General features: G+C 37.7%; 1 protein-coding gene across 1 annotated transcript in view; it reads right to left on the bottom strand.

The window, feature by feature from the left end:
• The window catches only part of THEMIS (thymocyte selection associated), a 181,822-nt gene extending 181,056 nt beyond the window's left edge, over nt 1–766 (bottom strand). The window contains exon 1 of the mRNA XM_068550825.1: nt 664–766. Within this exon, the coding sequence (XP_068406926.1) occupies nt 664–754 (91 nt within the window). The 5' untranslated portion in view covers nt 755–766. The remainder of the gene's footprint in view (nt 1–663) is intronic.
• Between the last annotated feature and the right edge of the window lie 14,626 nt (nt 767–15,392).

The following is a 15,392-nucleotide window of genomic DNA, read 5'->3' as shown; positions in this document are numbered from 1 at the left end:
CTAGGGTATGTGTTGTAGGTCTTAATGCTCTTTTACTGAATTAATACAGTAAGTTACACCAAAGCACACTAACTTATTCAATAATCTTAGTTGAACTCTGACTTTAGAACTCTGCCATAGATGCTTTAAAAATTATCTTGTAATTAGGAAACATTAACTTCTATACCTTCAAATAAGAATGCCATTATTTCAGAAATTGGAAGTTAGGCCACTACAGAAAGAGTGAGAGAAGCGCTGATACAAGCAACTTTTAGAAGTGGTTAAGAGTTTGGTGAAGTTTTCTTTCTAAATGCTGTGCTTTTAATAGTTGCTTTTTTTTAAACTATATTTTATATTCTAGAAACATAGATATGGAAAACTTAACTTTTCACTCGAGTTACAACCAATTTCAAAGAAAAGGCAGAAATAATTCATCATTCGTGTTGAACTATTTGCAGGCCAAGAAGCGTCACTCAATTCCTAGTCCCTATCCACCCCCAGAGTCCTATCTCGTTTCTCCCTTCTCCAACACTATTGGGTCTCTACCATTCCTCAGTTAATTACTTTCTCTGATGACCACCTTTCCTCTAACAGAATTCATATATTCTGTTAAAAATTACCCTAAAATTCCCAAGAGTATATACCTCATGAGCACTTTCTAGCCAGAGATAGGAAGGTACTTACCTTCAAAATAGAAGCCTGACTGAATTTCTAGGACCCTGGGGAGGGTCCTGAGGTCAAGGGAGTGGATGAATTCTTCCAGCGACAATGCCATTGCTTTGGCTTGGGTCTTGTGCAGACCTGGTACTTACAGAAGCTTTTGGCTTCTGGGTGTCACTTGTCTGCAAGTGTAGTCTCACCTCATCATTCCTTTCTCAGGCAGGAATGTCACACTGGAGCCTGACTTGGGTGGAGTAGCTCTGTGTGGGGAGGGCAGTGAGGAGGCAGGGGATAAAAGGTGTTACAGCTCTTTTTAGTTCTCATTGTGGCTTCATTTCCCTCTAACACTGAAGTAGAACAGGATGGGGGTGTGGTGAGCATATCTGAACAGACACTGCCAAAAAAGCGAGAATTGACAGTAGCTCTCTTTGTCTGTCGCTGGTCCAGGTGTGCATCTCAAGCAGGGGCTAGGATGTTTGAGGTCACAGTTGCTTGTGGCTTGTCAACCAGGAAAGAACAGGAATTCAGGACTGAAGTCTAATCTTAAAAAGGGCACCGTATTAATTCTTTATCTCTTTACTTCACTTCTAAAGTTTGGCTCTGTGCTTTATTTGCATACTCTCAGTGCTTTTATATCAAATTTGGTTACAAAAGTGCTTTGTGTCAGCTCTTTTCAGAAATCTGATACTCTGAAGAGAGAGGATCGAAACCACTTTTTATTCTTCCACATTAAAACTGAATATTAAAGGAGAGTGGGGGAGGAGTGTACTATGCAAAGTGATACAGTAAATTAATATTAATTTTCTAATCGCCGCACTATAGTGAAAGTATCTAAATCCGTTATTAGGAAACCTGAATTTCCTGGGTTTAGCTCTGCTTTTGACTTACAGGTGACATCAGCCTTGTCTTCTCTGTCCCTCATTTGTCTCATTTATTTAATGGAGAAAAAGTTAGAGTCAAATAAATCGTACAATTTCTTCCAAGGCCAAAATTCTACAATTCTGATCATGAGGTCCAAACTTGCAGTGGGGAGGGGTGAGGATGACCAAAGTCAAAGGAAGAAAGAGAAGCCTCATAAAAGTAAATCTCTTAAAAATATTCCACTTTCTAGTCTTTGTATTTAAATAAGACAATATTTTAGAGCTAGAGTGTACAGTTCAAGGTGATATTTTTTAAGTCTCTTTAAGGGTGACTAAAAGAACACTGGTTGGTATAAATACAGTGAAAGAAGCTAAGAAGCTGCCTATTCTCCCTATAAATTGGACTCCAGGCTCCCTGTCTAGAAACTGTTTTAGCCTTAGGCTGCAAAGAGCATAGCCAGATAGAGAGGGTCAGAGCACATCCCAGCTCCACTTTCACGTACATATCTAAGAAAATAAAAAGCACTGCCTTATTTTGATATAGAGCTTATAAAACTCTTTCAGTTCTTAAAATCATATTTGATACTTGCAATAATCTGCCTGGCTTCATTTCTTTCTTTACAAAACTAAAATTTATAAGGCCACATCAATAGTTTTTTCACCAGTAGCTTCTACTTCCTCATTTGCAACTTTTTTGCTCAAAAACCTCCTAAACTTGATCAGTCTGCCTTCTGCACCCCTTCTCCCAAGCTTAGGCCCTTCAATCGACTACAAAAATTGTTTACAGCCTAACTGTATCTCACATGGTTGAATATATGAAAAGAGCTGCTATGGACTGCTCCTTTAAAATCGTACATCTGTTAGAACTGGTACCACAGCAAATTTCATTTGATATCTAAACCAAACTGGACTTCACTTGATTTTTTAAATATTTTCCCACATCAACTTTCTATCTTACTAGTCAAAGAAGCTATTTCAAAATATTACCAATCGCTACTCCTGCTTTTGCTCTTTCAGCAAATGATCTTCCCTTTCTGTTACATTCTGCTTCTTTCTTTCTCTCAATCTTAGTTAACGACACTACAATTCTCTCACTTTCTCAAGCCAGAAGGCTGCATCATGGGAGATGCCATATCCAGCCTCCAAATCCCTCAAGCACTATAGGTGGCAATAATCAATAACACTCACTTTGTTCTTGCTCTGTATCTCCACTATTACTACTTTAGTTCGGATCATAAGCACTTCTGACACTGTAGGCAAAGAAATCCTGACATGAACAGCCAAGATGAAATTGACAAATAAGAATAATAAGAGTACCTGAACAACAAAGTAGTAAAATCAATTATTAAAGTTTAATAACTGAAACAGCAGATTACAGGTATAATAATAGTCTGATCAATGAGAATTCAGAAATAAAGCAAGGCATTGCCAACTAAAGACGGTCCCTCACCACCCAGTTTTACAAGAACTGAGTCATTAGCCACTGCAGTTGTTGGTCTTCAACACATCCTGAAAGGAGTTCAGGACGGAGATCAGGAATGAGGCAGTCGGTGCTGCGGGAAAACTGGCAGAACAGGCCTTCAGATAGTTAGGTATTCTCAGGAGAAAATTTTAAGAACTCACTGTCTTGCATCTTCCCATTCATAGAAAAGTACTAAAATCATTAACTGAAATATCTGTTCCTCATGACTAGCAGCAATCTTCCACTGAGCTGTGTGCTTGATTGCACGTACGCCTTCTCCAGAATTACATATATGCTGACCTCCCACCCCACCCCTTCTGAGAAGTTCCTCAGAGCTATCTGAGAGGCTGTCTCCTGTGCTATAGTCCTCAATAAGTCCTCAAATAAAACTGAAACTCACAGCTCTCACGTTTTGCATTTTTATTTCAATCAACAGTATAGGTAATAATTTACTATATGAAAAAGATGAAATTTCAAAGCAGTAGGGAAAAATACTTCATCCAACAAATAGTGGTCAAATAATTTTTAAAATAAGTTTCCCAAAATTCTATGCAACAAAATTAAATTTATATCAATTGAAAAATTAAATTTAAGTAAAAATAAACCAAAGGAAAAAATAGAAAAATATCTGGAGAAGTAAGGAAAGAACTATTTCTTAGCATCAATGGAAGTCTTAAAGGAAGAGACTAATAAATTTGACAACAGACATATGAAATACTTCTATAAATTAAAAATGAGCTTTAACAAAACAGAAAAAATACTTTAAATAAAAAATGTCCTGGATCTATAAAGATCACTTATTATTCACACAAAATAAAAATATTTAAGGACTTCTGCTTCTGGCTATGAGCTTGGATTTGACCAACTCTTCCACCAAGGACAACTTGAGAAGTGGATAATTTTTTTAAACCTGTTTTAAAGAACAAGAGAGCCATCAGGGCAGTCAGGACTTGAGAGTCAAGATCTTGAAAGGCAGGGAAACACAAAGTGAGGGGAATCCAATATTCTACACTTCTTTTCCCCTCAAGGCATTTGTGGATTAGTAGTTGGCACCAAGAGAGAAGCTGAGAAGCAAAGCAAAAAGTGGTAGTAAAGAGATTAGTTCAAGATGGTGGAGGAGAAGGACGTGCACTCACTCCCTCTTGTGAGAGCACCAGAATCACAACTGACTGCTAAACAATCAACAACAAGAAGACACTGGAACTCACCAAAAAAGATACCTCACATCCAAAGAGAAAAGAGAAGTGAAGTGAAGGTTCTGGGCCCCACATCAGTCTTCCCAACCTGGGGGTCCAGCAACAGGAGGAGGAATTCCCAGAGAGTCAGACTTTGAAGGCTAGCGGGATTTGACTGCAGGACTTTGACAGGACTGGGGGAAACAGAGAATCCACTCTTGGAGGGCACACACAAAGCAGTGTGTGCATCCAGACCCAGGAGGAAGGAGCACTGACTCCACAGGAGACTGAACCAGACCTACCTGCTACTGTTGGAGGGTCTCCTGCAGAGATGGGGGCGGCTGTGGCTCACCACGGGGACAAGGAAACTGGCAGCAGAAGTTCTGGGAAGTACTCCTTGGCATGAGCCCTCCCAGAGTCCACCATTAGCCCCACCAAAGAGCCTGAGCCTCCAGGGCTGGGTTGCCTCAGGCCAAACAACCAACAGGGAGGGAACTCGGCCCCACCCATCAGCAGACAAGCAGATTAAAGTTTTACTGAGCTCTGCCCACCAGAGGAATACCCAGCTCTACCCACCACCAGTCCCTCCCATCAGGAAGCTTGCACAAGCCTCTTAGATAGCCTCATCCACCAGAGGGCAGACAGCAGAAACAAGAAGAACTCCAATCCTGCAGGCTGTGGAATGAAAACCACATTCACAGAAAGATAGACAAAATGAAAAGGCATAGGACTATGGACTAGATGAAGAAACAAGATAAAACCCCAGAAAAACAACTAAATGAAGTGGAGATAGGCAAACTCCCAGAAAAAGAATTTAGAATAATGACAGTGAAGATGATCCAGGACCTCAGAAAAAGAATGGAGGCAAAGATCGAGAAGATGCAAGAAAAATGTTTAACAAAGGCATAGAAGAATTAAAGAGCAAATACCTAGAAGAATTAAAGAACAAACAAACAGAGATGAACAAAACAATAACTGAAATGAAAAATACACTACAAGGAATCAATAGCAGAATAACTGAAGCAGAAGAAAGGATAAGTGACCTGGAAGACAGAATGGTGGAAATCACTGCCATGGAACAGAATAAAGAAAAAAGAATGAAAAGAAATGAAGACAATCTCAAACTCTGGGACAACATTAAACCTACCAACATTTGCATTATAGGGGTCCCAGAAGGAGAAGAGAGAGAGAAAGGACCTGAGAAAACATTGGAAGAGATTAGAGTCAAAAACTCCCCTAACAAGGGAAAGGAAATTGCCAACCAAGTCCAGGAAACACAGACAGTCCCAGGCAGGATAAACCCAAGGAGAAACACACCAAGACACATCGTAATCAAATTGACAAAAATTAAAGACAGAGAAAAATTATTAAAAGCAGCAAGGGAAAAACAACAAATAACACACAAGGGCACTCCCAGAAGGTTAACAGATGATTTCTCAGCGGAAACTCTACAAGCCAGAAGGCAGTGGCACAATATATTTAAAGTGATGAAAGGGAAGAACCTACAACCAAGATTACTCTACCCGGCAAGGATCTCATTCAGATTTGATGGAGAAATCAAAAGCTCTACAGACAAGCAAAAGCTAAGAAAATTCAGCACCACCAAACCAGCTCTACAACAAATGCTACAGGAACTTCTCTAAGTGGGAAACACACGAGAAGAAAAGGACCTACAAAAACAAACCCAAAACAATTAAGAAAATGGAAATAGGAACATACATATCATTAATTATCTTAAATGTGAATGGATTAAATGCTCCAACCAAAAGACACAGGCTCACTGAATGGATACAAAAACAAGACCCATATATATGCTTTCTACGAGAGACCCACTTCAGACCTAGGGACACATACAGACTGAAAGTGAGGGGAGGAAAAAGATTTTCCAGGCAAATGGAAATCAAAAGAAACCTGGAGTAGCAATACTCATATCAGATAAAATAGACTTTAAAATAAAGAATGTTACAAGAGACAAGGAAGCAAACTATATAATGACCAAGGGATCAATCCAAGAAGAAGATATAACAATTATAAATATATATGCACCAACATAGGAGCACCTCAATACATAAGGCAAATGCGAACCGCTGTAAAAGAGGAAATCGACAGTAATACACTAATAGTAGGTGACTTTTACACCTCACTTACACCAATGGACAGATCATCCAGACAGAAAATTAATAAGGAAACACAAGCTTTAGATGACACAATAGATCAGATAGCTTTAATTGATATTTACAGGACATTCCATCAGAAAACAGCAGATTACACTTCTTTCTTAAGTGCACATGGAACGTTCTCCAGGATAGATCACATCTTGGGTCACAAATCAAGCCTCAGTAAATTGAAGAAAACTGAAATCATATCAAGCATCTTTTCCAACCACAACAGTTTGAGATTAGAAATAAATTACAGGGAAAAAAACGTAAAAAACACAAACACATGGAGGTTAAACAATACGTTACTGAATAACCAATACATCACTAAAGAAATCAGGGGCTTCCCTGGTGGCGCAGTGGTTGAGAATCTGCCTGCCAATGCAGGAGACACGGGTTCGAGCCCTGGTCTGGGAAGATCCAACATGCCGCGGAGCAACTAGGCCCGTGAGCCACAACTGCTGAGCCTGCGCGTCTGGAGCCCGTGCTCCGCAACAAGAGCGGCCACGACAGTGAGAGGCCCACGCACCGCGATGAAGAGTGGCCCCCGCTCGCCGCAACTAGAGAAAGCCCTCGCACAGAAACGAAGATTCACAGGTGAATTCTATCCAACATTTAGAGAAGCGCTAACACCCATCCTCCTCAAGCTCCTCCAAAAAATTGCAGAGGAAGGAACACTCCCAAACTCATTCCACAAGGCCACCATCACCCTGATACCAAAACCAAACAAAGATACTACAAATAAAGAAAGTTACAGACCAGTATCACTGATGAATATAGATGCAAGAATCCTCAACAAAATCCTAGCAAACAGAATCTAGCAACACATTAAAAGCATCATACACTATGATCAAGTGGGATTTATCCCAGGGATGCAAGGATTCTTCAATATACGCAAATCAATCAATGACTGATACACAATGGTGTATGTGATACAACATATTAACAAATTGAAGAATAAAAACCATACGATCATCTCAATCGATGCAGAAAAAGCTTTTGACAAAATTCAAAACCCATTTATGATTAAAAACTCTCCAGAAAGTGGGCATAGAGGGAATCTACCTCAACATAATAAAGGCTATAAAAGACAAACCCACAGCAAACATCATTCTCAATGGTGAAAAACTGAAAGCATTTCCTCTCAGATCAGGAAAAAGACAAGGATGTCCACTCTCACCACTATTATTCAACATAGTTTTGGAAGTCCTAGCCACGACAATCAGAGAAGAAAAAGAAATAAAAGGAATACAAATTGGAAAAGAAGAAGTAAAACTGTCACTGTTTGCAGATGACATGATACTATACACAGAGAATCCTAAAGATGCCACCAGAAAACTACTAGAGCTAATCAATGAATTTGGTAAAGTTGCAGGATACAAAGTTAATGCACAGAAATCTCTTGCATTTCTATACACTAACAATGGAAGTTCAGAAAGAGAAATTAAGGAAACAATCCATTCACCATTGCAACAAAAAGAATAAAATACCTAGGAATAAACCTACCTAAGGAGGTAAAAGACCTGTACTCAGAAAATTATAAGACACTGATGAAAGAATCAAAGATGGCACAAACAGATGGAAAGATATACCATGTTCTAGGACTGGAAAAATCAATATTGTGAAAATGACTATACTACCCAAAGCAATCTACAGATTCAATGCAATCCCTACCAAATACCCAATGGCATTTTTTACGGAACTAGAACAAAAATCTTAAAATCTGTATGGAGACACAAAAGACCCCGAACAGCCAAAGCAATCTTGAGGGAAGAAAACAGAGCTGGAGGAATCAGACTCCCTGACTTCACACTATACTACAAAGCTACAGTAATCAAGAAAATATGAATACTGACACAAAAACAGAAATACAGATCAATGGAACAGGATAGGAAGCCCAGGGTTAAACCTACGCACCTATGGTCAACTAATCTATGACAAAGGAGGCAAGGATATACAATGGAGAAAAGACAGTCTCTTCAATAAATGGTTCTGGGAAAACTGGACAGCTACATGTAAAAGAATGAAATTAGAACACTCCCTAACACCATACACAAAAATAAACTCAAAATGGATTAAATACCTAAATGTAAGACCAGACACTATAAAACTCTTAGAGGAAAACATAGGAAGAACATTCTATGACATAAATCACAGAAACATCCTTTTTGACCACCCCTTAGAGTAATGGAAATAAAAACAAAAATAAACAAATGGGACCTAATGAAACTTAAAAGTTTTTGCACAGCAAAGGAAACTATAAACAAGGCGAAAAGACAACACTCAGAATGGGAGAAAATATTTGCAATAGAATCAACGGACAAAGAATTAGCCTCCAAAACATATAAACAGTTCATGCAGCTCCATATTAAAAAAACAAACAACCCAATCAAAAAATGGGCAGAAGACCTAAATAGACATTTCTCCAAAGACATACAGATGGCCAAGAGGCACATGAAAAGCTGCTCAACATCACTAATTAATAGAAAAATACAAATCAAAACTACAATGAGGTATCACCTCATACCGGTTAGAATGGGCATCATCAGAAAATCTACAAACAACAAATGCTGGAGAGGGTGTGGAGAAAGGGGAACCCTCTTGCACTGTTGGTGGGAATGTAAACTGATACAGCCACTACGGAGAAGAGTAAAAAACTAAAAATAGAATTACCATATGATCCAGCAATCCCACTACTGGGCATATACCCAGAGAAAACCATAATTCAAAAAGGCACATGTACCCCAATGTTCATTGCAGCACTGTTTACAATAGCCAGGTCATGGAAGCAACCTAAATGCCCATCGACAGATGAATGGATGAAGAAGATGTGGTACATACATACAATGGAATATTACTCAGCCATAAAAAGGAACGAAATTGGGTCATTTGCAGAGATGCAGATGGACCTAGAGACTGTCACACAGTGTGAAATAAATCAGAAAGAAAAACAAATATCGTATATTAACTCATATATGCAGAATCTAGAAAAATGGTACAGCTGAACCAGTTTGCAAGGCAGAAATAGAGACACAGATGTAGAGAACAAATATATGGAGGGTGGGGTGGTGGTGGGATGAATTGGGAGATTCGGATTGACATATATACACTAATATGTATAAAATAAGTAACTAATAAGAACCTGCTGTACAAATAAATTAATTAAGTTAAATTAAAAAATAAAGTGATTATTGCTAAGTATGTCAAAAAAAGGGGGGGGGGTGGTAAAGGAGGAAAGAAGCCGAGTTTAGTCTTTAGCAGCTGCACATAGCTAGGGAGACAATAATTGGAATTTGGGGCTAGCAAGGCAGCCAGGGAAACTCAGAGGTATGAGTGGTTCAGCACCACGTTTCCCCTTCAGGGTTTGGTCCGTTCAAAAGCAGCACAGGGTTGACTGTATGAGACAGCAGCTAGAAAGTTTCTTCTGTAAGAAGCTGAAGAATCCAGCAGTGCTTGTCAGAGTCTCATAGAGCTGGGAAGACAGGGCCTGCAGGGAGCGGCTCCAGCAAATGCCCTGTGTCTTCAGCAGGGGCCCCAGAAGACTGCTCCCTAAAAGACAGAGTTGACTATGAATAAAATAGGCCTCACAAAAATCGAAGCCCAGACTAAATTGAGATCAATCCCTGACTGGATTAAGGTAATCTGCCCATTTTAGCTGCCAGATAAAAGCTTCCTTAGGAGAAAAATAACCAGAACTCCAGAACTTCTAAATTTTTTAAAGATAACATCTAAGAGAAGGAAGGAAGGAAGGAAGGGAGAAAGGAAGAAAGAAAGAAAAGAGAGACTAAGCATGTCAGAAGACAGGACAAAGTAAAAAAAGAAGAGGCCATTAAAACAAACCCATCGGGGTCTCAGATATAGGAATTACTGGGTGTGCAATTTTAAATAATTTTTATTAACATGTTGAAAACTATAAGACAAGAAGGAGGAATTTCAGAAGAGAACCGCCATTCATAAAAACTATTCAATGAATATTCTAGAGTTGAAAAATACAATAATTGAAATTAAGAATTCAATAGTGATTTAACAGCAATGTGGACATATATTAGTAAGAGAAGATTGTTGAACTGGAAATAGGGGGAGTAGAAAATATCTACACTCTATCTACAGAGAGATAAAAATTAAGGGACCATTAAGAATAGGATATAAGGGATATTTCCACCATATTTAAAAGGTCCTTAAGTGCATGTAAATTGAGTCATAACATGAAAGGAGAAAGAGAATAGAGGGAGAAGCAATATTTCAAGAAATAGTGGTTGGAGAGTCTCCAAAGCTGAAAAAGACATCAATCTTTAGATTGAAGAATTGCCAAGAATACCAAAGAGGATAAATACAAAGAAAAATATACCGAGGAACAACATACTAAAACTTTTAAAAACCAAAGTCAAAGAGAATTTCTTAAATGCAGTACGAGGGGAAAAAATCATCACCTTCAAAGAATTAACAGTAAGACTATAGCTGACTTATTTACAAAAACCAATAATGCCAGAACACATAGAATAGCATCATTAAAATGCTGAGAGAAAATGACTACCAATTTAAAATCCTACATCCAGAGAAAATGATCTACAAAAGTTAAAGTAAAACAAAGACATTTTCTGACAAAAACTAAAAAAATTTGTCTTCAGTAGACCTGCACTAAAACAAATTCTAAAGGGTGTTTTTCAGGTAAAATGAAAATAATCTCAGACTGAAAGTCAAAAATGCAAGAAGGAATGAAGAGGGTAAATACATGGGTTAACTAAATATCAGCTGTACAAAACAATAATTTTAATGGTTTAAAAATTTTTAAATATATGCAAACTAGTTATAGTTCGTGTGTATATTGTAACATAGAACAATAATGCAAAAGAAAGAACTAGTAAATGAGTTTAAATATCCAAGTTTCTAGGCTTCTAGAGAAGTTGTAAAAGTAATTGTTAGCACTGGACTGAAATAAGGATGCATGTTATAATTTCTAGGAAAACCACTAAAATATAGTAAATGGAATAATAAAACTATTTTTTGATTAATCCAGAAAAAAAGGCAAGGAAGGAAAGAAAAAGGACCCTAAAATAGTTGGCAGATAATAAGGTGGTAGAAATAAACTCAAATATATTCTTTGTTGAATTAATTTAAATTAAATTAATATACAAATAAATATTAAATTAACAGTGAGTAATAAACTAATATTGGCAAATTGCATTTTGAAAATATATGTTGCTTTAAAAAGATATACTTTAATTGTAAGTACACAGAAAAGTCTAAAGGTAAAGGGATGGGAAAATCTATACCAAGAAAATATTAAGCAAAAGAAAGCTCAGGAAACTACATCAATGTCAGATAAAGTAGATTTAAAGACAAAAAGCATTATTAGACAGAAAAGGAACTTAATGAAAAACTGATCAACTCACAAGGAAGATGTCAGGTCTAAATCTGTAATGCACCCAATAACATAGCTTCAAAGTATCTAAAGAAAAATTAACCAAATTAAGACAAAGAATCCACCTTCACAGTAAGAAACATTTACATATATATTCAATAGCTGATGGAACCACCAAATATTTAACTCATGAAATCCACATTGCTGAGGGTGCAGAATATAGTCACTCACATATACTGAAAACTGATGTGATCTATCTTGAAATCCATTTGCTCTAGTAACTTATATTCAAAATAATTCGATCTAGTATAATCAAATATGCAAAAAAATTTATATCATTCATTGAAGTGCTTATTCTTTTTAATGGCCAAAAAAAGGCGAAAAAAACTTAAAGTACAAGAATGGGGAAGTACTTACATCAAATAAAGATTACTTTCTTTTTAAATTCTGTGGTTTCTAGCACCTTTTTTGCACTGTTTACACCCAAGCCACCTATTACCCTGTTCCTCTTTATTATATCCTGCGGACATTTTTTATTCCTTACCTTACCTTCATATTCACAATTATGGCCTTTTCCTTGAGATATCCTTTTTTTGGCTTTCCTCATTTTTCATTCTATTTTTCTACCTGCCACTTCTTGGTCTTTTTTACAGCCTCCTTTCTGTCTGCTTTTTAAATATTGTAGTGTTTTCACTCACAACATTTGTCTTGGGTATTCAAATGCAAATTTTATCTTAAAAGTAATGTAAAAGGCAATATAAAGCACTGAAAGGTCTGAGTTCAAATACTGTAGTGTTGGGCTTCCCTGGTGGCACAGTGGTTGAGAATCTGCCTGCCAATGCAGGCGACATGGGTTCAAGCCCTGGTCTGGGAAGATCCCACATGCCGTGGAGCAACTAGGCCCGTGAGCCACAATTACTGAGCCTGCGCATCTGGAGCCTGTGCTCCGCAACAAGAGAGGCCGGGATAGTGAGAGGCCGGCGCACCACGATGAAGAGTGGCCCCCACTTGCCGCAACTAGAGAAAAGCCCTCGTACAGAAACGAAGACCCAACACAGCCATAAATAAATAAATAAATAAATAAATAATTAAAAAAAAATATTGTAGTGTTTTCACTCACAACATTTGTCTTGGGTATTCAAATGCAAATTTTATCTTAAAAGTAATGTAAAAGGTAATATAAAGCACTGAAAGGTCTGAGTAAAAGGTAATATAAAGCACTGAAAGGTCTGAGTTCAAGAAAACAAGGCTGTTGCATCTCCAGCTTTTTCAAATTTTTCAAGAAAAATTTAAGATGGTGTTTTTCTTGTTAACTTACCTTTATATGTTTGCAACTAATACTCATTTTAAAAAATGATGGCCACATTATTACTTTTATGTGGAATTACCTGATCGCTACTAAATGTGTGTAACTTATTCTCAGAAAAGGGAATGCTAGCCAAAAATAAATATGACTGTAAGAAGTGGAATTACTTATTACAAAGGGTTTTGTAATCAAATTACAAAAGGGTTTCCCATTATGACCTTTGATCCTTTGATCTGAACTGGTATGGTGATGGCTTCTAAATCTGTGTCTCTGGCCTCAGACTCTTTTCTGAGATCCAGATCTACATAAAACCTTTTGGATATTTTTCAAACCTTAAATTCAACATGCCCCAAATTGAATGTTTCATTCCTCTTGCTGTCCCCACTCCCAACCTCCCCACCCTCCATACACACACAAACACCACCCTCCATCCCACTTTCCAAGCCAGAATCCTGGGTCTTATTAGTAGTGACACTTTCCTCTCTGCCGTCTGCTCTACCAAATGATCACTGAGGGAACCCAGGTCTACTGCTGGGACATTTCTCAAGTCTTCTACCTCTCCCCAAGCCTACTGTGCCTATGTAATGAAGGCCACCACCATCTCCTGCCAATATTAGGGAAAAAGCTCTTAGACTATCAAATTTTTAGAGCCTCCTTCCTCACTGTTAAGCCTGAGTAATCATTCTAAAGTATGAATCTTACCAAGTCATTCCCCTTATTAAAACTCTTCAGCATTTTATTCTTCAGTGGTTATTATCTGAAGTCTCTCCCTTGCAATAAACAAATTACGAGTGACAGGAACTCAACTCAAACAGCCTGCTCCACATGACTTGTGGCCAAACTGACCCCTTTATAGACGAAGCATCCTGTGCATGAAATTTGGTCCTTCCTTTTAGGAAAAGAGGGAACAAATACTTGTGACTGAAAGGTTTTGTTCTCAAGTAAGCCTCATCAAATGTCTAACGGCATTTCTCTCAGAAAGATGCATTTCACATCATTCCAATAATTCAAACATGCTTCTAAAGCTCCTGTTGAAAAAAATCTATTTCTGTTGAGAAAACTCTCTGAGCTTGCTCCTCAATGCATTTACTAAAGAACAGAAATGGACCTGCCCATCAACACACCTCAAACGAGATATTAGAGTTATAGTTAGTGTTGTCATTGCCAATGATTTCTGCCCTAAGGAAAGTAATGCTGGAAAAAAAGAAAAACAAAGAAAAGCTAAAAACAAGCTTTGCATAAAATGTCCATTCCTTTGCTAATCTCTCTGTAGCTACTTTGTTAAAATGTGAGAACTACCGGAACACTAAAATAACAAACAAACAAAAAGAAACAAAAACCCCTCACTGCATGAACTACAAAGCAGGGATTTAAAACCAGTATTTTAATATCTGAATATGACATACTATTCCTTTGAGTGAAGACTCAATCTTAGAGATTATTTTGACTGACACATAAATCGCTTCATTTTCTAAAACTTTCTCTTCATTGTTTATTCTGAAAAATCAAAAATTTGGCCTTGCCTAGAAAAGAGGAATCACGCCCTGATTTTTGCTTAAAATGTGGAATTTATTGGTTCAAGTCATTGATGAATTAAGAAGTAATTCTAGCTACAGGATGGCTGCTTCTGGAGAGCTACACAATATTATCAGGGCATCAGGCTCAGCTTTCTTCTGCACAGGTTGCATTTCAGGTTGTGTTGACCCCTGGCAACTCAAGACCTACATCTTCATAGATCCAAGTGCAATGGAAAGAAACTACAGTCATCCCTCAGTATCAGCACAGGATTGGTTCCAAAACCCCTGATTGCCATACCCAAATCAGATGCTCAAGTCCCTTATATAAAATGGCACAGTACAATGAATACAGTTGGCCCTCCATATCTGCAGGTTTCCCATTCAGAGATTCAACCAACTATGGATGAAAAAACTGTGGATGTGGAGGACTAAATGTACTTTCTTTTTATACCAGGAAAAGTCCCAGGATAAGCTCTGATTGATTCAACTTGTATTACATGTCTATCTCTAAACCAACTACTAGGACTTAGAAAATGGAATACACTAGTTTCCCAGATCAAGTTCATGTGCTCTACTCCAGATTTTATTAGGCAGTTGCCCCACAAAAAAGTCACAAAAAACAGAGTTGGGAGAGACCTCTCAAAGGAAAAGCAGTGTGATATTACCCAAAAAAGGAGAAATCAGTGTTCGATGGGCAAAATCATAGTATGTCTACCAAAAGTGTTCCCAGTGCCATAAATGGCTCCCTGTTTCCAGTACTTTGATCACCTTGCTTTTCCATCTCCAAGTGGAGATGTAATTGTGTACATTTTTAATTCAGAGAAATGAGTACAAATTATTTTAATAATCTAGAAAGAAAATTAAAATCTGCTATAAAACAACCTATTTATCTTGTCAAAATCTACATGGGCATCT

This window comes from Eschrichtius robustus, chromosome 9, assembly GCF_028021215.1.
Source record: "Eschrichtius robustus isolate mEscRob2 chromosome 9, mEscRob2.pri, whole genome shotgun sequence".
NCBI classification, from domain to species: Eukaryota; Metazoa; Chordata; class Mammalia; order Artiodactyla; family Eschrichtiidae; genus Eschrichtius; species Eschrichtius robustus.
Note: the sequence above shows the minus strand (reverse complement) of the source record. Positions and strands in the feature narration are given on the sequence as shown.